Source organism: Bos mutus, chromosome 19 (assembly GCF_027580195.1).
Source record: "Bos mutus isolate GX-2022 chromosome 19, NWIPB_WYAK_1.1, whole genome shotgun sequence".
Lineage (NCBI taxonomy): Eukaryota > Metazoa > Chordata > Mammalia > Artiodactyla > Bovidae > Bos > Bos mutus.
In genome coordinates this window covers 48,382,302-48,407,197 of record NC_091635.1, presented here as the reverse complement: position 1 = coordinate 48,407,197, position 24,896 = coordinate 48,382,302, and the positions used below count along the sequence as shown (strand labels likewise).

At 43.4% G+C, this 24,896-nt stretch overlaps 2 protein-coding genes across 7 annotated transcripts in view; one reads left to right on the top strand and one right to left on the bottom strand.

Moving 5' to 3' along the window:
• The window catches only part of ACACA (acetyl-CoA carboxylase alpha), a 283,137-nt gene that overhangs the window by 247,034 nt on the left and 11,207 nt on the right, over positions 1 to 24,896 (bottom strand). The window lies entirely within an intron of this gene.
• C19H17orf78 (chromosome 19 C17orf78 homolog) lies at positions 1,805 to 13,911 on the top strand. Of its 2 annotated transcripts, XM_005888163.3 has the most exons (7): positions 1,805 to 1,862; positions 3,516 to 3,602; positions 4,364 to 4,609; positions 8,234 to 8,359; positions 10,234 to 10,358; positions 11,186 to 11,308; positions 13,834 to 13,911. In XM_005888163.3, the coding sequence occupies exons 1-7, from the start codon at positions 1,805 to 1,807 to the stop codon at positions 13,909 to 13,911; spliced, it is 843 nt and encodes a 280-aa protein (XP_005888225.1). The 2 variants fall into 2 exon arrangements, with proteins under 2 accessions (XP_005888225.1, XP_070244988.1); XM_070388887.1 differs by lacking the exons at positions 8,234 to 8,359; positions 10,234 to 10,358; positions 13,834 to 13,911 and having other exon boundaries at positions 11,186 to 11,274.

Genomic DNA, 24,896 nt, shown 5'->3' with positions numbered 1-24,896 from the left:
GGAATGAACTGAAAGGCACTGCGGCTGCGTGCTCAGCACTTCTTCCCCTTCTTCCACATTTCAGGAAACACGTCTTTCAGGGACACCTCTGTCCTTTCTGTTTTCGCACCAAGATTTTCCTTTATGCTCCATTTAGCCAGATTTCAACTTGAATTTAAATGTCAGGAAACAGAACAGTACTTAAATTATGATTTGACTCAGATCTTATGAACTCCCTTAAGGAAAGTGCCTTGAATCAAGCTCCCTTTATATCATCAGAGCATCAGCCTCTAGAACCAACTTATGTATAGTCAAACGTATGTTGGTTCCAATGGAGTAAGTGCACTCACAGTGGGTAGAGCAACTGCAGAGCCTCTGGACTCAGGCAGAGGGTCTGAGTAGATCTTCATTTCTGCTTTATGATCCCCCTAGCTATGTTTCCACAAGGTCTATAAAGTATTACACGAGATGGACTGTTGTGCTGTTCAAAGTGATAGTAATTGCCGTGTCTGACTCTTGGCAACCCCATGGACTGTAGCCCGCCAGACTCCTCTGTCCACAGAATTCTCCAGGCAAGAATAATGGAGTGGGTTGTCATTCCCTTCTCCAGGGGATCTTCCCAACTGAGGGACTGAACCTGGGTCTCCTGCACTGTAGGCAGATTCTTTACCATCTGAGCCACCAGGGACGCTCCCTACACAAGATATATACTCTTTATAAAAAAAAAAATACAATGTTTGAAAAATCTACAACAGTTATGTTTAGGAAAGCCTTCCCAAACTGCACACAGTATCACCCTTCTAGTGCAGTTAGCTCTTCCTCACAACTTCTCATCCCAACAGCCATATGAATGTGGTCCACCTACAGTCACTTCACTTTTTTATTTGGTAAATATTGTTTCTTTTTGGCTGACTGGGTCTTGGTTGTGCCACATGGGATCTTTTCGCTGTGGCACATGGGTTCTGCCTTGAGGTGTGCAGGCTTCTCTCTAGTTGAGTTGTACAGGCTTAGCTGCCCCATCGCATGTGGGATCTGAGTTCCCCCACCAGGGATCAAACCCATGTCCCCTGCATTGCAAGGCAGAGTCTTAACCACTGGACCACCAGGGAATTCCCTCACTTCACTTTTCAGAAGTGTGAAAATGTGCACAACTAGACAGGTACATCTGTGCTCAGGTAAGTTTATGTGTGTAACAGTGAATGAATTCTAGAGATGACTGGGTTGGAATGCTCCATTCACAGAGGAAAACTGTAATTCAGAGAAGTCAAGCAGCTTTCTCACGTTGATACATTTAACTGCAGGGGCGCACCTGGAACCCACTTCTGTTGACTCCCAGTCCAGTGCCCTCTTCAGTGTAACTCACTGAATCAGTCCTAGTTGTCTGCACTACTCTAGAAATACTTTTCCTTAATAGAAATCTCGGCATGTCTTTATGTTGGTGTGTAAATCTATGTGCTCGTGTCAGTGAGCATGCGTGTGAATGTCTACGTGTCTCCCTGCGAGTGTTTGTTAAGCATATCACCTCTGTTTATGCCCTTTCTCCAGGGGAAACCTCTAGTTAATTACAGTTCCTTATGTCTCCACTAGCAGTGAAGTCAGGTGAAGATATTCTGAATCAATCATTAACAAGCAAACTTGGTCCTCTCTCCAATAAACTCTATTCCTGGGTCCTGAGAAAATGTGGCAGATCAATTAGGGTGGAACCAGACTCGCCCAGGGTCAAACTTAGTTCTAGGGCAGTGAAAGCATTCAGAGACAAGGCTGTGAGTGGCGGTGTCAGACCAGCCACATACAGTCTCTACAAGGAGAATGTGCTCAAGCTAACATGGATACCATCTTGGTTTTCAGCCTAATCATTACATCCTACGATGTTACCAAGAAAGGTAAGTACTCTTCTAGCCGACTGTCCTGAGAAATCCTAAGAGAGGCCTAGAAAGTGTTTGGGGGTCTATTCTGTCAGATAAAGATACAGGCAATACTCAGCACATGAGGCTTTCCAGTCACCCCCAGATAGCCTCTAAATAGAACATATTCAACTCAGAAAGACAGCTGTCTGTTTCATGGGAGGAAGTCTTCAGAGAATGTGATGCATTCTTCTGCTTTGTTCATGTAACTAACGTTAAAATTCCTTTCACTGTTAGCTTTCTTTGCTGGAAGGTGTTGTCACAGTTTCACTAAGACTCCCAAATTCGTTACCCTTCATAAGATGTCTTCCTTTTTAAAATTATTCATTTATTTATTGGCTGCACTGGGTCTTCATTGCTGTGTGTGGGTTTTCTCTGGTTGTGGTGGCCCAGGCTTCTCATTGCAGTGGCTTCTCTTGTTGCAGAGCACGGGCTCTAGAGCATGTGGGCTTCAGTAGTTGTAGCACATGAGTCAGGAGTTATGGCTCACGGGCTCAAGAGTGTGGGCTCAGTAGCTGTGGGGCTGTTGCCTCTCAGTGTGTGGAATCTTCCCGGATCAGGGTTCAACCCTGTGTCTTCTGCTTTGGCAGGTGGATTCTTATCCACTGGACCACCAGGGATGTCCAGATGTCTTCCTTTTCTAAAGCATTATGTCCTAATAGATGGGGATGCTCTTGGGTGGGAAAAGCTGAGAGAAAAGGTAATGTGAGGGTAGCATGGTACCACTTACCGCTTTCATGGGCTTCCCTGGTGGCTCAGATTATTAATAACCTGCCTGCCAAAGCAGAAGACTCATGTTCGCTCCCTGGGTCAGGAAGATCCCCTGGAGAAAGAAATGCCAACCCACTCCAGTATTCTTGCCTGGGAAATCCCATGGACAGAGAAGCCTGGTGGGCTATACTTCATGGGGTTGCAAAGACCCCGACATGACTGAAGAGACTAAACAGCAGCAGCAGCAACTGCTCTTTGATAACTGTTTATTTAAAACATGATTTTTCAAAGTGTCCTAAATGGTTCATCTCTAAAATTAGCTCATCAGAGCTAAGGCCAAACAGCATGAGGTGAGGCAGCAACAAATTTAACAAATGAAGAACCCTGTGATTTATGTGCCAAAAAGCATAACTGTGGCCTATGGTTCTATGGGAAGCTAGAGAGATACCTTGTCCAATGCTACACTTAATAAATAAACTTGGAAAAGTTGTAATACAAGAAGGTAGATGGGACAGGAAGGGGAAGTGATAATAAGCAGTGTTTGAAGGAATGAGTCGGTTCATCTTTCATTAACTTAGTTAACTTATCTTTTTTTCCCCCTAAGGATAATAAACTGGTATTCAGTTTTATTTATACTTCGCTACCTCCCACTTGCATAAATCTTAAAGTTCTGAGAATTCCCTGGCAGTCCAGAGGTTAAGACTCTGAACTTTCAGTGCAGGGGGACACAATTTGGTTGGGAACCTGCATGCTGCAAGGAGCAGCAAAAAATAAAACATCTTAAAGTTCTTTTGGGGAAATGTCTGATTCCCCAAGTTTTGTAAGAAGAAACTGCATTCTCTTTTTATCTGCCTCTCCAGTGCCCAGAATTCCAAAGAGAAAGAACCCAGTCAAACCTTACCTTTTTTTCCCCTCCCCCAGAACTCAGGGATAGCAGCTGTCAAGTGGAACCACTGCCCGATCTCTTCCCAAAGAATGTGAGAAGCATCAGAGCTGAGCTAATTCAAGGTAGGCAATGGGCCCTTCCTGAAGAATCACTTTGCCACTCCAGGACTTTTTTCACCTTCAAAAGATGCTTGTCTCCCCCATTCTGAGCCCAGCTCTCAAACATTCTATTCTAAAGCTATCAATCCCTGAGAGGCTTTCTTGAAAACCTTTTTTTTTTCCTTTTCTGGCCACACTGTGTGCAGGGATGTCAGTTCCCTGACCAGGGATGGAAACTGCGCCCCTGTAGTGGAAGTGTGGAGTCCTGACCACTGAACCATCGGGGAGGTCCCTGAAAACCCATTTTTAAATTAACTGTTATGGAGACTTCCCTGGTGGTCCAGCGGTTAAGACTCTGTTTCCAATGCAGGGGGCGTGGGTTCAATCTCTGGTTGGGGAACTAAGATCGCATGTGCTTCGCCACATAAATAAATAATCAGCTTCTGTTTAAAAAGATAAACTCTTACGAACTAAGGCAGAGCAACATAAATCAAAGAGACGGGGTGAAGAAAGAGGAAGCAGATCTCAGGCCCCTCTATGTTAGAGAAAACAACTGAGGAGCATCTCTCTGCACTTACTACAGTCACCACTGTCTTCAGGGGACCCGTGGCGGGAACGGAGAAAGGCAAGGCTTATATATTTAGTACCGTAGACACATGCTGAGGAAGACCTGATGGAAAAAGAGGAGAAAGTACAGCAGTGGGCCGTGAATGGAAGTGGGTTGGCAGGGCACCATTCAGATTAGGAACTGGCTTCATTTTCCTCTCTTGTTTTTCTCTTTTCAGAAGCTCAGGCAGAAGCCAAAAGGCCCATGTTCATTCAAAACCAGACTGTGGCTATCTTGCAGTGTCTTGGTTCTGGGAGCAAAGTGAAAGTTAACCTTGTACATTCAGAAAAAAGGCAGAAGGTCAAGCACATTCTGAAGAACCTGAGAGTCATGACTGTTCCCTGCAGAAACAGCACAGCCCCCCCAAGCTGTCACCTAACCCCTGCATCCAAGGTTCAGGCTGGATTCCTTGTGACAGGCAAAGGTGAGACTGGAAGTTGAGAGGGAGGTGGGCACTCACTTTTAATTGACATCCTTGGAGGCAAGTGGAGGTTGAGAGTGAAAGTGTTAGTCACTCAGTTGTGTCTGACTCTTTGTGACCCATGGGCTGTAGCCGCCAGTTTCCTCTGTCCATGGAATTCTCCAGGCAAGAACATTGGACTGGGTTGCCATTTTCTCCTCCAAGGGATCTTCCCAACCCAAGGATTGAAGCTGGGTCTCCTTCATTGCAGATTCTTTACCATCTGAGCCACCAGAGAAGCCCCCTAAGTGGAGCTAAAGCCTCAAGGACATGGATTAGCCTCTTCTTTAGGCAAATCTATGTAAATCTTTTAAATGTAATTTTAGGGCATGGATTAAACTCTTTGGCATTTGATTAGTATTAACTGATTCCTGCCGTCTGTTCACTCCATGTAACACTGTGGGATACAAGAGAAGTGACATCAAACAAGTGTTTATTCTGATATTATCACCTTTGACAAATCACTTAATTTCTCCAATGTTCAGTTTTCATAGCTACAAATGAGAGATTTGACTAGATGGTCTAATTTCTAGGTATGTAAGTCCCACAGCAATATGTAAGGCCTCTTAAATAGCCTTTTCAAGCTGTTAATATTATTGCAGAATAATCTCTAAGATTTCCATTTAAATATAACGTACCTAATGCTTCCTATTTAAAACAAATTATTTTGTAATAAAGGAAAGCATCATCTCCTAAGTTATCCATTTCATCAATTTGGATTTTTATAGAGTTTCTTTAGAAGTGAGGGAATTCTTGCTCAAATATCCTTAACCAAAGAAAAGCTAATGCTGCGATTCCATCAGCACTGGGAATGGAGTGTTTTGTGATTACAAACATGCTCCACCTTAACACCCAGTTACCTAGCAGAGGAGGCCTAAAAGAGAGGAGATGCCAACAGGGATGACATTAACTTAGAACTCTGTTTATTTTCGGCTGCGCTGGGTTTTTGTTGCTGCTTGCCGTCTTTCTGTAGTTGCAGTGAGCAGGGGCTGCTCTCCAGATGCTGTGCGCGGGCTTCTCATTACAGCACCTTCTTCTGTTGCGGAGCACAGGCTCTAGAGTACAGGCTCAGTAGTCACGGTGCAAGGGGTTAGTTACGCCCCTCGGCCTGTGGAATCTTCCCGGACCACTTGTCCCCTTCGTTGGAAGGTATCTTAACCACTGGGCCGCTAGGGATAGGGAAGTCCTGGACCTTAATTTACAAGCTGGGAAGAACTGGAAATACACTGACCGATGAAGCCTATTAAGTAGATTTTGAAACAGTGTCTCCCAGGAGGTAGAAGAAAAGCCACACTGAAATACCATGATCCCTGTGGCTAGTGGGCACAGTTCTTCTATGCAGGGAGAGGATCTCTAGGTTTTGCCTCCTCTGTTTTTAAATGTTGGTTGTTTATTTATTTATGTTTTGGCCACACTACACTGCTTGTGGGATTGTCGTTCCCTTACCTGGGATCGAACCCTGGGCCCTCAGCAACAAAAGCGCACAACCCTAATCACTGAAGAGCCAGGGAATTCCCCTTTCCTCCTCTTTCAATCATAACATCACTCAGTTTGCTAGGTGTTTTTCACAACTGCTTTCTCGTTTTTCTTACCTATCTTCACATCACTCCTGTGACATAGACCAAGAATTATTTTTGCTATAACCATCCTGCAGATAAGGTAACGAAAACTCAGAGGACTTCTGTTACTTGTCCAAAGTGAGATTTATTTACCTTCATCTCATCTGACCCGGAAACACATCAGTTATCATTTCACAGAACTGACTGATGCTAGGATAGGAACAAAATTCTACATAATTCTCTCGTTTTTCCTTTTGAGCCCGTTGGCTCTTTGTCTCTGCTTATCTTTGCCAACAGTCTTCCTGATTAAATAATAATAGGACTATTCCCCTGCGATTCATGTACAGCACCTGGTACTGTGCCCACTGGTCTCTGAAGTAAAAAAACTGTCATTTTTCACATCAACTCAAGACCTGGGAGAGTAGTTCAGAAAAGTCAAGTAGGATGTATGGACCTTAATTTAATAGGCAATGACAGGAGACCATTAAAAATAGAACAGGAACCACTGTCCAAATTGGGTTAGGTCAATTCTGGAGGCACGTGAAGGTGGCTCCAGACCACAGCCAGCACCCGTCCGCATTCCATCTTTTCCACGGCTGTCTGAGTCACTGCCATCTCTCACATGGATTCTGCAAGAGCCTCTCAGCAGGTTGCTCTGCTTCTATCAGGCGCCCCTCTACTGTCCATTTCCAACTCAGCAGTCCACAGATTTTTAAAAACAAAGCCATCCATCCAGTCACTTCTCTGCAAAAAGACTTGCAATGGATCACCATTCCAAGCAGAACAAGAACCGAAGTCCTCCAACTGGCCTGCAAGGCCCAGTGACATGAATCCATTTGCTTCAGAAACTCCTTCATCCCCTACGACTGTCACCGTGCTCACCACTCCAGTCTCACTGGCTTACGCGCTCTCCCTCTAAAACTGTAACAGGACATGCTCCAGCCTGGGCCTCTGTTTCCTCTGCCTAAGTTCCCCGGCATCTGTCTGGCTAGTGCTCTCACCTCCTTCACATCTTTATCCAGTCCTCATCTTCTCAATGAAACTCCTGCAGGTCGCCCAACCACTGCCCACCTGCACCCCCAACGCTGCGCTCTACTTTGCTTCTTTCCAGAGCATGCATCCCCTTCTAACCAACAACACAGAACTCACTGTACTTACTGTCGTCTGCTTCTCCATGTCCTCCCTCGGCCCTCCTTCCCCTTTGCTAGCTCCCATGCTAGAGTGTGTTCAGCTGCTATGTCCACAGTATGGAAGCAGACCCTGGAACAGCTAGATCTTCATTTATTTAATGGTTATTGATTCGGCTGCACCAGGTCTTAGTTGTGGCACTCAAGATCTTCGTTGCATCACGGCGCCTGGACTCTCGTCGCACCCAAATGGGCTTAGTGGCTGTGCGGCACGTGGGATCTTAGTTTCCCAACCAGGGATCAAACCCACATCCCCCTGTACTGCAAGATGGATTCTGAACCACTGGACCACCAGGGAAGTCCCTAGATCTTCATTTTTAAATATATGCTGAGAGAATGAAATTGAGGGGTGCGTGAAGCTGAGTGGTCTCCCCTTCTTCCAGTTCTCCTCTTTCTCCAGTTCCTTTCTCTTTCTCTCTCAAAGTCATTGACTTAGACTTCACTCACTAGACAGACCTGCCACAAACTATACTACTTCAGTTCTTCCTTGGACTTTGAAGCCATCTTTTTTAAAGAAGGGACTTTCAACACTGCTATACCTTCCCATCCTTATTATTATTATGGCTGTATGAGTGATAAGCCAAGAAAACATGGTCCACTCCTTCATTCTGATCCTACATTAGTCAAAAGCATCAGGGGATTTAATCCATATCTCTTATTACCATATCCTCACTCATTCTTTCATGTTATCAAGGCCCACGCCTTAAACCTATGGACAGGTCAACAGAGCCACAGTTAGAAGCTATATATCAGCTGGGTAAACTCATGGTTTTGTCAGGTGAAACCAAAGGCAGGATAAAGTTTTCTCAGTTGTCCTTCATTGTTTCTTTCTTGTTTTACAGCTTTTTTACCAGGGGTCTCTCAGTGTAAGGTCTATCCAGTGATGGGGGCTTCATCAGAGACTTATCCCTCCACTACTACCTCCATAACTCCTGGGAAAAAAGGAGAGAAAACTACAAAGGTTGATGGTTTTTCTAGTCCTCTGAATCAAGGTACAGAATGTGTAGAGGTGAAACAAGAACACACAGAAAAATTCTCAGCCCCAGCACTAGCCTGGGTCTCCTAGAATTTTCCTGGAAGTAGAGAAGCTACATAAGTTTGCATGAGAACATCACTCCATTTCTTATGGAAAAAACAAACAAACAGCTTCTCTGTAAAGAAGGTCCCAGAAATGTCTGTAGTTTGATACTTTTAATAATCCTTCACCTCCACACAAGTGAGCTCACCTTGTTGCCAGATTTGGGGACAACATACAGGGTTTTGGTGTGATGGGTAAGATCCAATGTGTGAACAGAGGAGAGACAATGTTTAAACTCTAATCAATCATTACAGTGATGACAACAACTAAGAAGCACATTTTTATCTGCGTTGTTTTAACAAATAGCCCTCCCTAAATTGGCCAGGACTCACATTCTGTAGGATTCCATTTGGGTTACTCCCCAGTTCCAACAGGAGAAATGTAAATATGAGATTAATAATAACAAGATGCTTATGAGCCATTTGGCCCCAAATTTGGCTTATGACTCCAAAACGATGGCAATTTCTGAAAGTCGCTCAGTCGCGTCCAAATCTTTGTGACCCCATGGCCTATACAGTCCATGGGATTCTCTAGGCCAGAATACTGGAGTGGGTAGCCTATCCTTTCTCCAGGAGATCTTCCCAACCCAGGAATAGAACCAGGGTCTCTTGCATTGCAACCTGGGTCTCTTTACCAACTGAGCTATCAGGGAAGCCCCCTATTCTTAAATTGAAAGGAACATAGAAAAGTTGATTTGCTAATCCCATGTGGTATGTGTGCTGGGGTACAAGGGCAGAGATCCTGAGAGGGCTGCTGGAGACAGACTCCCTTGTGTAGCTTTGCTTCCCATGAAAGCTGTACAAGAATCAACCCTCCCAGCAAGCTCACTACTGGGCACATACCGTGATAAACCATAACTCAAAAAGACACATGTACCCCAATGTTTATAGCAGCACTATTTACAATAGCTAGGGCATGGAAGCAACCTAGATGTCCATCAACAGATGAATGGAAATAAAGAAGTTGTAGTACATATATACGATGGAATATTACTCAGCTGTAAAAAGGAATGAATTGGAGTCAGTTGTAGTGAGGTGGATGAACCTAGACCTGTTACATAGAGTGAAGCAAGTCAGAAAGAGAAACAAATGTCATATATTAATGCAAATACTATGGAATCTAGAAAGATGGAACTGATGAACCTGTTTGCACGGCAGGAATAGAGACACAGAGAATGGACTTGTGGACACAGCAGAGGAAGGAGTTGGGGGATGAACTGGGGGAGTAGCACTGAAATACAGACATTACCATGTATACAACTGACACCTAGTGGGAAGCTGCCGTATAACACAGGGAGCTCAGCCTGGTGCTCTGTGACGATCTAGAGAGGTGGGATGAGGGGGTGGGAGGGAGGTAGAAGAGGGTGGGGATATGTGTGTGTGTGTATGTATATATATATATATATATATATATATATATAGCTGATTCATGTTGTTGTACAGCAGAACCCAATACAAAATTTGCAAAGCAATTATCTTCCAACTGAAAATTTTAAAAAAGAATCAATCCTACTTGATCATGGAAAAATTCCAAATCCTAATAAAGGTGACTCTGGGAAGACACTGCAAAGGAGGTGAGGGCAGAGGCCATGATGCCTATCCCAACTTCTGACTCTCAGTCTGAACTGGAAATTCAGTTTCTGCCTCTGAATCAGGCTGGGCCCCTCTTGGTCTTGAGAACCAGGAGTCCTGCAAGTCAAAGGGTCAATCTCTTCCCTCTCTTCAGTTCTCACTTCCCCCTGTCCACTCCTCTCTCTCTTTTTAGACACAGATGAGAACCTAGAGAAGAGGAAGAAATGGAGCATCGTGGTCAAGGTTCTGATTGCAGTCACCTTGTTTGTCAGTGGAATCGCCATTACCGTGTTTGTCATTTTTGAAGTGCCATGCCCTGTGAGTTTGCTGATGTCCTGGGTCCTTGGACTTGATCTATAAAGACCTCCTTCTATCGCAGAGGCAGGAGGGCATAATGAGAAAAGCACAGACTTTGGAGTGTGGACAAAGCTGCCACTCAACACTCACCAGCTGAGTGGCTTGGAGAAAGTTGTCTGCCTTCTCCAACCTCAGTTGCCTCATCTTTAAAATGGGACTGACGATACTTGCCTCTTATGGTGGTTAAGAAGTTTCAGTGAGATTCTGTGAGAAAGGTTTCTGGCATATAGGTTGCTGTTCAGCCGCTAACTCGCGTCTGACTCTTTTGGGACCCTATGGACTGTAGCCCACCAGGCTCCTCTGTCCATGGAATTCTCCAGGCAAGAATACTGGAGTGGGTTGTCTTGTCCTTCTCCAGGCGATCTTTCCAACCCAGGGACTGAACCTGAGTCTCCTGCTTGGCAGGCAGATTCTTTACCTGAGCTACCTGGGAAGCACCCTGGCATACAGGAGGTGCTTACTAAATGCAAGTTCCTTTCCTCTGTTGTACTTGGACATTCTCTAGGGAGGATACAGCCAACACGGATGAATATTTGCTTTTCTTTAGAAGGGGTGATTCGGTAATTCTCTGGTGGTCTACTGGTTAGGACTCTGCACTTTCACTGCCAGAGGCTGGATTTGATCCTTGGTCAGGGAACTAAGATTCCGAAAGCTGTGTGACATGGTTAAAAAAAAAAGAGAGAGAGCGAGAGAGATGATTTTCTTTAAATCGTCTAATGTGAGATTTGGAAGATAATCAGATGCATACCAGCCACCTGAAGTTAATACCAGTCATTTTCCCCCTTCAGAGTCGATGTCAACAAGTCAGAGAGCTATGCCAGTGCCAGCGGTTACGGAGAAGGCCAAGGAAGGAAGACCAGCAACCTGGGACAGCTGAATCCCAGTCTGACACTCAGCCCAAAAAGGAAAGTGTTTTCTGTATGGCTGCTGTCATTTGCCTGGAGAAAATGGGGTTCATGTATAAATTCTAGGAGACAGGGAGCTGCTTTAGTTGTGAAGCAAATGTGGGTAATTCTTTTATGGGTCAGGAAATGGGCAGGTACAATATTGCTATAATGCAATAGAGTACTTACTGAAAATACCTACTTCTGGGGATCAGATATAATGAACCAGAGTGGCTAGAGTGGGACCAGGAATCTTATGATAGACTTTTAAGTAGAGGTAGATTTACTGTGAAATTAATGATGCTTAAATTCAGGACCCATAGGACCTGCACACTGGCCTTGTATCCAATTTTGTACTTTTTATATTTGTGCTCTTTTTATTTAAAAAAAAAAATGGTCCTTGACATTGTAAGAGCTACAGAGCCCATAATTTATGTCTCCAAAGGCTGGATGCAGCTTCTGAATATAAGAAATTGATGGGTGCCCTCTCTACATCTACAAAAACACACTGAAGCAAAGAGATGAGGTCTCCAATACTTTTTACATTAAAGAAGGTGGCTGTTTTTGTAGAATTACAGCACTGAGAATGAGTCTCAAAGATTATCTAGTCCAGGATGGGACACATGCTACCACTCTTTTAATTCCATGTTAACTGAAAATATCTATAATCAAGGGACCTCCCTGGTGGCCCAGTGGTTGGGATTCCAAGCTTCCAAATCGGGGAGGGGCTTCCCTGGTCAAGGAACCAGGACCCAACATGCCACGCAGCACAGCCAAAAAATAAACAACAATAAGAAAATAATTTTAAAAGAAATACTTAAAAAATCATAATATATCAGGGTACAATTAGAAGCTGAATACGTTCCAGAAGTCTAACGCACAGCACTGTGATTCCAGTCCCAATACTGCATCACATACTTCAAAACTGCTGATAAACTAGACCATATACATTCCCACCACAAAAAAGAAATGATAATTATATGATGTAATAGAGTGTGAGCTAAAGCTACTGTGGTAATCACGCTGCAATTTATAAATGCATCAAATCAAAACGTTGCACACCTTAAACGTACACCATGTTATATGAAAATTATATTTCAATTTAAAAAAATCAAGCGTGGCACTCTTTCCACCCAGGCATGGTATCAGAATCTTTCTTACCACAGTACTTTAGGTAAGAAATGATGAAATATTTGTCATTTTTACAATTTTCTATAATCCTGTTTCTGCTGATAATAGATGATGTGCCCTTGGAATTAGTATAATTCTATAGTTTGGTGTATTTTTAGTTCTATAATCCCATCTACATTATTATTTCTACTGAACATTGAAAGAAACAGGCCTGAAGAGGACTAAAACTAGTCCAGAGTTAAAAGTAACCATGTAACAGCAACTCTGATTCAATTTCTCCCATGAACAAAATAAACATTAAATGATGAAGGAGTTAATTTTAAAAAAGCAATTTTTTACACACTGCCACATTTGAACCTCATAAAAATCCTGAGAGGTAGCTAGGATGGGTATCTACATCTTATTGATACTTAAGCTAATGCTCAGAGAAGTTATGTGACTTTCCCATGGTCACACAGCTACGAGAAACAGAACTAAATTCAGAACTAAAATTAATTCCTGTACTTATTAGCTTATTCACCTCTTCCACAAAATTTTACTAAAAAGCTTCTATGTGCCAAGTTCCCTCTGTTCAAGAGGTTTACAGTCTATGTTCTACAATAGTTAAGAATTTAGAAAATACATACAAAATCAGATGGGAAATGAATCAGGTATAATGAGAGTGTAATGGGATTAGTAAAAAATATTTGGCCCACGGACTTCCCTGGTGGTCTAGTGGTAAAGAATCCACCTGCCAATGCAGGGGGCACGGGTTCAATCCTTGGTCCAGGAAATTTCCACTTGCCACAGGGCAACTAAACCTGTGCCCAACTACTGAGCCTGTGCTCTAGGGCCCGCGCTCCACAAGGGAAGCCTGTGCATTGCAACTAGAAAAAGCCTGTGCACAGCAATGAAGACCCAGTGCAGCCAAAAATAAATTTTAAAACAAATTAAATATTAAATTAAAAATACATATTTTTAATTATGAAAGAATATCTGGGTCTACATTGCCCCAGATCTCTGCAGTGGTGGTTTAGTCACTAAGTCATTTTGACTCAGGTCCCTGCCCCTTCTCAAACACAGTGAGATTGTTCGGGCCGGATTCCAGGAATGAAGTAGAATTCCTATGCATCTGGGATTCAAAATAGCTGCACATCCAGGGCCCTTTCCACTCAAGGCAAATAGGTCAAGCAAAGGGTGGCTGGGCTGTTTGCTAGGAGGTTATAGGTTCCAACAAACCAGCTTCTCATACATAAGTGCACCTTGCTGATACTTTCTCAGTGTAAGCACAATAACTTTTCCTAAGATTAATGGGTAACAAGGAGGCAAAATGATGTGTCCTTGGAATTTTACGGGGTTCTGTACTAAGCCATCTCTTTGTTGGACCATAAAGAAATGCCTATTTGTGTCCTTTATTTTTCATACTTGCTTTCAATCCACAGGTTGGACAAGAGGCTCCCAATTCATCAAGTCCCAAGAAAGCTGTAGAGATCACCGTGGTCCACCAGACATACTTCTGAAAAGTTCTGCTGTGCCTCACACATTGGAAGAAGGGTAGCACACTGTCTTCTCCCTACTATTAATCAATATGGGCAGATTCTTGCCAATTTTACCCTCGTATCTTCAGCAGGAACATTACGATCAGACAGTAACGCCAGGTCAGTGAGGAGAAAGCCTGGACTTACAGTCAGAGTTACTCTAATGTCTTTGCTACTGACTCAGCCACAAGCCTTTGAAATTCACTTGGAACTCAAACGAAAAATGGATATTTTTCATCGCATCAAATGAAAACAAAGGTCTTCCCTCTAAGCACTATATGAATGGACACTTTGCTCTCTTTGACAAAAGGTTTAAACACAGTCTCCGAGGAACTGAGCAAAGGAGCCCCGGTGTGGCACACTGATTCTCAGCTGACCTCCTGCACTGGCTCTCAGCCAGCTGAGGGTGGGGCTCCTGTTTTTCCGCTGGCATTCACCAGGCTTTACACCTGTGCCCCAGCTCTCCACGCACTGGAAGGGAACGTGACCCTGAGCATTCCAAAGGGCCTCCTTGTGACTCATCCCCAAGGGCATACAAACAGGACCCAGACAAGATCTCTTGATAATGCAGAATTCCTGATGTGGAATTATACTCTACCATCACAGTGAGCTGCAGACATTCACAAGCAATCCAGAGCAACGCAATTATGATGTTCTTCCTCACAGAGGCATGGCTCAGAGTCAAGCCTGACCTCACTCAGAGTTTAGTGAGAAGGTGAAAAGTCTGATTTAAAAAAAAAAAATAAAACTGAATGCAACATTTATTGTATTTCTTACCTGTTGTATCTTCCCTTCCCTTACTTCAGCTAAGAGATAGTCCAAGGAAGGCTCAGTTTATATGGAACTTCCCTGGTGGTCCAGTGGTTAGGAATCCACCTTCCAATGCAGGGGATGCCGGTTCGATTCTTGGTTGAGGAACTAAGATTCCACATGCCTCAGGGCAACTAAGCCTGAGTCTCAAAAAACCAGAGAGCCTGCTACACCACAACTCCTCCTGAGCCTGAGCTCTGGAGCCCACGAGCCACAACTTGAGACAAGCTGTGCGCCACGCCAAAGAGCATGTGTGCCTCAATGTAGCCAAAATAAAAAGGCTCAGTGTATAGAATTTATCATGAAATTAGATTTTCATTTATACATTGTAATTTAATTATTCATGAAACTCACAACTATGGGTTACAGTGTATATGAGTTTTGACAGTGAAACACAACATAAACAATCTATTTTGTATAGCAAAGAATATTCTATTTATTTTACCATAAAAATTGTTTTATTCAAGAGATTTTTCTAAAAAATTGTCACCTAACATATCGATACTTTCAACGTTAAGATAACTGTGTATTACCTAACGATGAATTTTTGCAACGACTAATCTTACAAATTCAAAATTACAAAACTCAAATTCGTGCTCTAAAAACTGCATTTTGGGAAATGCTTTTTTTATGATGGCACGAGACAGCTAACCTTAAAACAGAGTTTAGGTGGAAAGAGGACTGGCAGAAGGGATAAGAAGGATGTTGTCCTGCATCTTTTCCTTTTTTTTTTCTTTTTATTTTACTATTTTTTAAATGTGTTTTTGAGTTTTATTTTTTGGCTGCACTGTGCAGTGTGTGGGATCTTAGTTCCCCAACCAAAGATTGAACCCATGTACCCAGCAGCGGAAGCATGGAGTCAACCACTGGACCACCAGGGAAGTCCCCTACTATTTATTTTTTTGTCCTGCTTCTTTTCAAAAGTCTGAAACCATTCCATTTCATTTTGGTGAAATGTACCTGCACCTAAGTAAATTGTGTGATAAAGTTTTATTAAAGTATAAAGGAGATAGAGGAAGCTTCTGACATAGACATCAGAAGTGGGTAGAAAGACGCTTGCTAGTGTTAGCAATGGAGTTATATACTCTCCAATGAATCCAAAGAATGTCTGGAAGTTGTAAATCCCTGGGGGCTCAGATGGTAAAGCGTCTGCCTGCAATGTGGAAGACCCAGGTTCGATCCCTGGGTCAGGAAGATCCCCTGGAGGAGGAAATGGCAACCCACTCCAGTACTCTTGCCTGGAAAATTTCCAAGGACTGAGGAGCCTGGTAGGCTACAGTCCATGGGGGTTGCAAAGAGTCAGACATAGCTGAGCGACTTCACTTTCACCAGACCTACTCCCATAATTTACATTTTAAGATAACAGAACTAGCCAGAAGGTTTAATCCAAAAACTGTCCTCAGGCAGGATACAGTATTGTTATATAATCCTAAAGAATGTAGAGCGGAAAAAAAAAGTTTGTCCTTTCTTCCTTCTTGAGAATTCCAGACCCCTCTCTCCTGGGGGACACCTTAGACTTATCAACCTGCCTAGGAAATGACTCTCTCAATCTCATACTCAAACTGAGCCTTGAAGAGATGGAACCAAGCATGGAAGACGCTAGTTCTAAAGGAAGCCCTAGAGATCCTGTGCTTGTGTGCTCAGTCATGTCTGATTCTTTGTGATCCTTTGGATTGTAGCCCACCAGGCTCCTCTGTCCATGGGGATTCTCCAGGCAGGAATGCTGGAGTGAAAAATAAAAAAAGAATACTGGAAGAAATACATTTTCTCCTCCAGGGGATCTTCCCGACCCAGGGTTGAACCCGCACTCCCCTGTGTCTCCAGCACTGCAGGCAGATTATTTACCACTGAGCCATCGGGGGAAGCCCAGAGATCCTGCGGGTGCCCTAAAGTTCCATAGAGCATTCTCTGAAAATACGATGGGTGGAGAGGACAGGGCACAGGGGCCGGCATTGGAACAGATGAGCATTGCCCTCCATTGGTGCACAACATCACCTCCAGTTTATCCTGCCATCTGTGGGTCAGTCTAACCAGGAAATAGCGGCGGGGTGGGGAGTGGGGGGGAGGTGGGGCGGGAAGGGGAGAAGAAGCCTGCTCCTTCCCAAGACCACTGGGGAGGATGATCAAAAGCTTTCCATACTTCATGCTTTTGGTTGAGGACTGAGGCCTACAGTCATCTCCACCTTCCCAGGCTTATCCACCAGAGAAAGTGCTTTCATCCAGAAACAGGCAATAAAACTTGCAGCAAAGTCTATACTCATTAGCTCTTCTGCCAGAATATAATGTAGGCAACGTGTATAGTGACTTTTCTTTACAGAGATTCACCGATGGAATCAAAATTGTTTACACTGCTCTGGGGACTTGTTTCCCCAGACAAAGAAAGGTCCCTCTGAGGATTTTTTGACTGCCTAATCAGTTACCAATTTTCAATCTCCTATTTTCTTACCACTGGGGATCTTTGACAACCAAAAGATAGGGGAGAGAGAAGAAGGGAAGGGAGAATGCCCAGGCGGACCTTGGGATGTGACCTGTATTCTGCAGATCGCTTCACAGTGGGGCACAATTCTTCCTGTCACCACGACAGGCTTAGCTATAAACTCAACTTGATAAAATGCCATTTCTCTGGGGAGCCAATTACTCCTCTGGAAGTGACTATTACTACCATATTTCCAGTTAGCACAAGTGTTAAGTTGTGTTTTTTTCAAGTCATAGGCTAGACAGGCCTTAAAGTCATTCCATCTTTTTTAAGAATCTGAGTCACCCCAATTTTTTTTGTTGTTTTTACTTTTTGGCTATGCTGGGTCTTAGTTGAGGCATGTGGCCTCTTTAGTTGTGGCATGTGGGATCTAGTTCCCTGACTGGGGATCAAGCCTGGGCCCCTTGCATTGGGAATGCAGAGTCAGCCACTAGACCACCAGGGAAATCCCTCAGTACTTTTTGATAGGCCTAATGATGGCAGTTGCTTCGGGTAGAGAAAACACATTCACAGACATCTCCGATTTAACTTTTGCTGCCACTGCTAAAGGACGTTAAGTAAATAGCTGTATTTCTGCGCAACTTTATTCAATGACTTTATTCAATATAAGCACTTAAAATATACAATTGTGTACCTTGGTTTTTCCATTTTTTCATTTATAAAGGTATACCTGTGATTTTAAAAATCAGTGACCTAGGAATCTTTGGGCCTCTGACAGGCCTGAGCAGGCCACTAGCACCCCTCCTTCTCTGCACCCCTAGGCTAGTCCAGGGGGTTACTAATCAGAGAGGGACATAAGGGGGTTCTAGCCCTGTACATTGCCCCCCATCCCAAGTCCTCCTCTTATTTTGGAAACTTCTTAAGCACAGTCCAGTAGTTTCTGATCTAAAGCACTTTTCTTACATCATGCCCCAACCTAGCCATTTTCCAGGACTTCCCTGGTGGTTCAGTGGTTAAGACTCTGAGATGCCACTGTAAGGGGCATGGGTTCAACCCCTGGCTGGGGAACTAAGATCCCACATGCTGCACAGCGTGGTGCCCCAAATAATAAATCTGTTAAAAAAAAAATCTACAAAACTAGACATTTTCTAAGGAAGAGTTGCTATTAATATATGTAGCTTTTTTCTTGGCCACACCACGAGGATGGGTCCCCAAGCAGGTATGGAACCATGCCCCCTGCGGTGGGAGCGCTGAGTGCTAACCACTGAACCGCCAGCGCACTCCCTGCTCTATGGACTTACGACTAATGGCCGGAAACCCTTCTTTGTTTTGACCTGTTCAGGTCGATGGTCTTATGGTTCCTCCTCCCCTTCCTTCCAGAAACCTCCCGTCTCCGCCCTTCCCCTGCATTCTCAGAGAGGATTCCTTTCCGCGTTCACACCATGGCCATCATGCTTTGTTGGGCCGCTCTTTATCCTTTGATACATACTTCCCAGTTCTTCTGTTTGAAGCCTGTTGTGTTTGTATTAACCTGTTGCTGTTAGTCACTAAGTCCTGTCCGACTCTTCTGCAACTCTAAGCACTGTATCCTGCCAGGCTTCTCTGCCCATGGGATTTCCCAGGGAAGAATACTGGAGTGGGTAGCCATTTCCTTCTCCAGGGGATCTTCTCAACCCAGGGATTGAACATGCATCTCCTGCAATGCCAGGAGGATTCTTTACTACTGACCCACCTGGGAAACCTCATGTTAACTTGTACGTCTCTGTATTACCTGGTAACCAACAAAGCACCATGATCATAGTACACATTCGAAAAAATTGTTGACAATGCCACACCACTAAATGGATAGCTGAGGGTGGCATAAGTGACTTTTTATTAACAGAAGAAAATGAGGTAACCTTTACTTTTACATCAAACTTGCTATTGGTCACCAGGTGGATGCAAACCAATGAGGGCCCAACCTGCAATTGTTGGTTTCACACTTGAATTCATCTCTCTAGACTTACAATCTTTAAAAAATATATATATATTCTTAAAAATATTTATTTTTACTCATTTATTTTGCTGTGCTGGGTCTTAGTTACAGCACACGGGGTCTTTAGTTGTGGCATGTGAACTCTTAGCTTCAGCATGTGGGATCTAATTCCCTGACCAGGGCTTGAACCTGGGTCCCCTGTACTGGGAGCACAGAGTCTTAGTCACCAGAATACCAGAAAAGTTCCTAGACTCACAGTCTTCTATCTCAATGCTCCTTTGTCTCTTTATCTTTCTTTTCCTGCTCCTTCTTCCAACACTTTTCTTTTTCCTTTCCCTTTTTCTGTGTCATCCAATATTAAACATTTCTCTTAATTTGCACTGCTAGGGAATTGGATTCCATGTCTATAGTACATGAGTTTCAGTCTCCAGAAGACTTTTCACGGCTGATCCTCTTTTACCTGCTGTACCTTGGTCTGTACTACCCACTCCAGTATTCTTGCCTGGAGAATTCTATGGACAGAGGAGACTGGTGAGCTTCAGTCCATGGGGTCACAGAGTTCGACATGACTGAGCCGCTAACACCACACACACACTTTGACCAGACTCTTATGAATGTGCGCCATCCGGTGGTTAAAGCTGCTAATGTCATCCTCTGAAAAGAGCAGAGGGCACAGATGATCATACAACCTCAGATATGCAAATGATATCACGCTAATGGCAGAAAGTGAAGAGGATCTGAAGAGCCTCTTGATGAGGGTGAAAGAGGGGAGTGAAAAACCTGGCTTAAAACTGAACATTCAAAAAACTAAGATCATAACATCCAGTCCCATCACATCAATGCAAACAGAGGGGGAAAAGCAGAAACAGTGACAGATTTTATTTTCCTGGGCTCCAAAATCACTGCAGACAGTGACTCCAGCCATGAAATTTTAAAAGTCGCTTGCTCCTTGGAAGAAAAGCTATGACAAACTTAGCATGTTAAAAAGCAGAGACATCACTTTGTTGACAAAGAACCATATAGTCAAAGCTATGATTTTTCTAGTAGTCATGTATGAATGTGAGAGTTAGTTCCACCTCCTCCCTAATTTGGAAATCTCAGACTTAAACATTTTTGCCAATGGATGACTGTAGTCTCTTATTATTGCTCCTACGTGCATTTGTCTGCTTAACGGTGAGGTTGAGCATCTTTCTATGTATTTACTTGCCTTCAGGTTTTCTCTTGCTTGCTTATATCCTCTCCTTTTTCTTCTGTTGTGTTGATGTTTTTTTAATTGAGTCATAGAAGTCCTGTATTTCTGGCTGTATTTCGGGATACTAATCCTCTGACTGTGAAACATGGTATAATCAAAAGTATATTCCTAATATAAAACAACCCTCCAGGCAGAGTTACACATATTAATAAATAAACACCTGTCAGGCTCTGGAGCTCTGGGAGTCCCATTTGGCTCCAAGATTCTGTTTCCATTTTTACTTCTGCATTTAAAAAGCTATTGGTTCGCAGCAACATGGATGGACATAGAGATTGTCATTCTGAGTGAATTAAGTCAGACAGAGAAAGGGAAATATCATACCACATGACCTCCTTTATATGCGGAATCTAAAAAGAAATGAAACAAATGAACTTATTAACAAACCAAAAACAGGCTCACAGACCTAGAGAACAGACTTACGGTCACCAGCGGGAGGGACGGGAGGAAGGGATAGTTAGGGAGTTTGGGATGGAAGTGTACACATTGCTATATTTAAAATGGATAACCAACAAGAACCTCCTGCATAGCACATGGAACTCTGCTCAATGTGTTAGGTGGCAGCCTGGATGGCAGGGGAGTTTGGGAGAGAATGGATACATGTATATGTATGGCTGAGTCCATTTGCTGTCCACCTGAAACCATCACAACAGTGTTAACCAGCTATACTCCAATATAAAATAAATTTTTTTAATTAAAAAAATTTTTTTTAAGCTACTGATGCTTATGTTTTGAAGTCCCACAGAACTGAGCATATTCCTTGGAAGGACTTCAAGAATTCCCACCTTGAAGGACTCTGCTTTGCCAGCATATCCGTGACAAAATAAGGCAGCTGGGTCGTCAGCCTGCCTCAACTCTATTCAGTTCTTAACAGCAGCCAGAGAAAAGGGCATCTCTCAAAAAACTACTAGTATCTGCCATTGTCTTATTCTGAAATTAAACCAGCTAAGCAATACACAGGTTCAATTCCAGAGTGATTTATTCAGATATTGCTTTCCTAGGCATTTATAACGACTCCATGGTATTGAAAAGAAATGCAACCTGCAGCAATATCTAAACTCCTGGGCCTATTTCACACTAAAAAGCACTGAGCTCCCAGAGTGAGCCATAAAGTACCTTTGCCTAACATTTTTATTTGTCTAAGCATGGAGAAGGTGAACTTTGGCAGAACAGACAGCCTATGTGCCAAAGCAACATGACATTAGAGAATTCTCTCTGGTCTTCTCTCTGTTGTGAAATCACCACTGTTTACCCTTTTAGCTCTCTTCTTCCGATCTAAAAGAAAATCACGTTTCTCATGGCTATACTTCCCATGAAATCACTCCAACGTGCTTGTTCTTCCTAGTGGATTAATTTTAAGCCTTTTACCTCTAACATGAGAGCTTCCCAGGTGGTTCTAGTGGTAAAGCATCCGCCTGCCAATGCAGGCAAGAGACGCAGGTTCCATCCCTGGGTTGAGAAGATTCCTCGGAGTAGAGAATAGCACCCCACTCCAGTACTCTTCCCTGGAAAATTCCATGGGCAGAGGAGGCTGGCAGGCTACAGCCCATGGGGCCTCAAAGAGTCGGGATGACTGAGTGACTGAGCACATCTCTCACTGAAGATAATAATAATAGGTAACACACAATGCAGATATACTATGTAAGAATAAAACCTTGTCTTCTGCTAAAGTAACACGAGGGAACAGGTAGGCTAGGGAGCATCTCACGGGTCTGAACCACCACGGCCTTCCCAAGGCCACTCTCACGTGTCTCTTCAACTTTAACACAGGTCCACCCTGCAGCCAGAGTAAGCTATCTTACTTGTGCAAATTAGATCTTGCTGCACTTCAGCTAAAAAACACCTAGGGACTTTCCACTGCTTTCAGGATAAAACTCCAAATCCTTAATACTGTTGACTGCCAATGTTAATCAACTAGGCCACAGTAAGAAAGATTACATTTTAAGACTGTCAAGGCCATCCATTGTCCAGTCTGCCCCCTTGTCCAGTCTCATCTCCCCTCACTCATTCCTTTACTCCAGCTACAGCCACAGTGGACTAGCTGCCTTCTTCCTTCCCTTAGGGTCCCCACTGTCCCCTCTGCCTGGAACACTGTTTCCACTTCCTCATCTCACCTTCCCCTTCTTTACTATTTGCCTATTCAACACCTAGTCAAATTTCAGATATTGGATTGATTGCTCAGTTGCTAAGTCGCATCTGACTCTCTGCAACCCCATGGACTGCAGCATGCCAGGCTTCCCTGTCCTCTACCGTCTCCTGGAGTTTGCTCAAACTCATGTCCATTGAGTCGGTGATACCATCCAACCATCTCATCCTCTGTTTCCCCCTTCTCCTTCTGCCCTCAGTCTTTCCTAGCATCAGGGTCTTTTCCAATGAGTTGGCTCTTCACATCAGGTGGCCAAAGTACTGGATCTTCAGCTTCAGCATCAGTCCTTCCAATGAATATTCAGGGTTGATTTCCTTCAGGATTGACTGGTTGGATCTCCTTGCTGTCCAAGGGACTCTCAAGAGTCTTCTCCAACAGCACAGTTCAAAAGCATCAATTCTTCGGTGCTCAGCCTTCTTTATGGTCCAACTCTCACATCCATACATTACCACTGGAAAACCATAGCTTTGACTAGATGGACCTTTGTCAGCAAGGTGATGTCTCTGCTTTTTAATACGCTGTCTAGGTTTGTCATAGCTTTTCTGCCAAGGAGCAAGCATCTTTTAATTTCATGGATTGATAGAATCTCCTTAATAGAGCCCCCCTTGAGACTTCCCTGGTGGTCCAATGGTTAGGACTCGGCGCTTTCACTGTAGTGGCTCAGCTTCAATCTCTGGTCGGGGTACTACTTGGCAGAGCCCTGTCAATTTAAATCTTCATTGGTATTTCTCTTGGGTGGCTTATCTCTTATCTATTTCCTTATATTAGGGGGATTCACAAGTTTCGCAATGCAGTCATAAAAAAATATATATAGCCCTCCTTGATCTCCCAAACTCCACCCAGCTCTCCTACTTTCTGCCCCCCCTCCTGCTTTCTGGGGAGCTGTGCAAGCCATAGCTGTGGCATGCAGGATCTTTTCATTGCAGCGTGTGGGATCTAGCTTCCTGACCTGGACTGAATGTGCCCCCTGCATTGGGAGCACAGAGTCTTAGCCACTGAATCACCAGGGAAGTTCCCCATTTCCTTCATGGTATGCATCTGTTTGTAATGATGTATTTCTGTGGCATTTGACTGACACCTCTCTCACAGAAGTAAGCTACACTGAGGACCAAGGCCAGGTCTGTCTTGCTTGCATTTATCTTCTATCTTTAGGCCTAGGGCTGTGTCTAACACTTAGAGGGGCTTAGTAAATATTAATAACTGCCCTTAATGGAAGAAGAGACATATGGGAATTGAATGGTTTCTCTTCCCTGAATCTCTTTATTTCAAGGATCCCAGATACTAGAAATTTAGAACCCAGATCTCCCCTGTGTCCTTCCTTCTATCACCATGAGTCACTAGCCTGGCCTTCATCTCACTTAAACCTCTGAGGTAGCTACAATTACCTGCATTTTATAGAAAACCGATGATCTGAGACTTGCCCAAGGTCACAGAGCGAATAAGTGGAGACAGCTGGGATTCCAATATAAGTCATTGACCTTAATCTCTATGCTCTTAATCACAACACATAAGCCCTGTCGATTTATATCTTCATTGATATTTGTCTTGGGTGGCTGATCTCTTAGCTATTTCCTTATATTAGGGGGACTATTCTTTATGATATGAGTTGCAAACATTCTTTTCCATCTTCTATATATGTGTTGACATTGCTTTAAAGTGTTATGTCGTTCTGCAGAAATTTTGAGTGTTGTGTGGTTAAATTATTAACCTCTCCTTTTATGCCTTCTACATTCTGGGTCATAGTTAGAAAGATTTCCCTTCCCCACAGTAAGGTTATAAAGGAGTTTTCTCATATTTTCTTTTACAGGTTTTAATTTTTATTTAAATATGTAATCCATTTGGAGTTTACCCTGGTGTGAGATAAACTGACACTTAGTTTTTCCCCAGATGGTTGTCCACTTGTCTGTGCCATTCATTGCGTAGTCCATCCTTAGCACACACTAATTCCTGTATGTATTTTGGTTTACTTCTGGACTTCCCTCTTCCACTAGCACGGGAGTCTGCACATGCTGGAATAATTGGTACTATTTCTTTTTGTTCCAGTGGGCACATTTTCACATTTAGCTTTGACTTCTCTGTGGTACTTGGCATCATTGACTGATCCACTTTGATGTATTCTCAGTGCTATGCTGTTAGATTACTGAGTAGGTGTATAAACATGTATTTAGGGCACTAGCAGATCAAGGGCACTGAAATAAAGATAGCGAGGATATAATCAAAGAGGTCACCATAGACAAACCAGAACTTTGTTGGACTTCCCTTACACCTATTCTATAGCTTACAATATTTTAAAATATTGTTTATTTATTCATTAGCTGTGCCTGGTCTTAGTTGTGGCATTCGGGATTTTTACCTGTGTCCCGTGGGATCT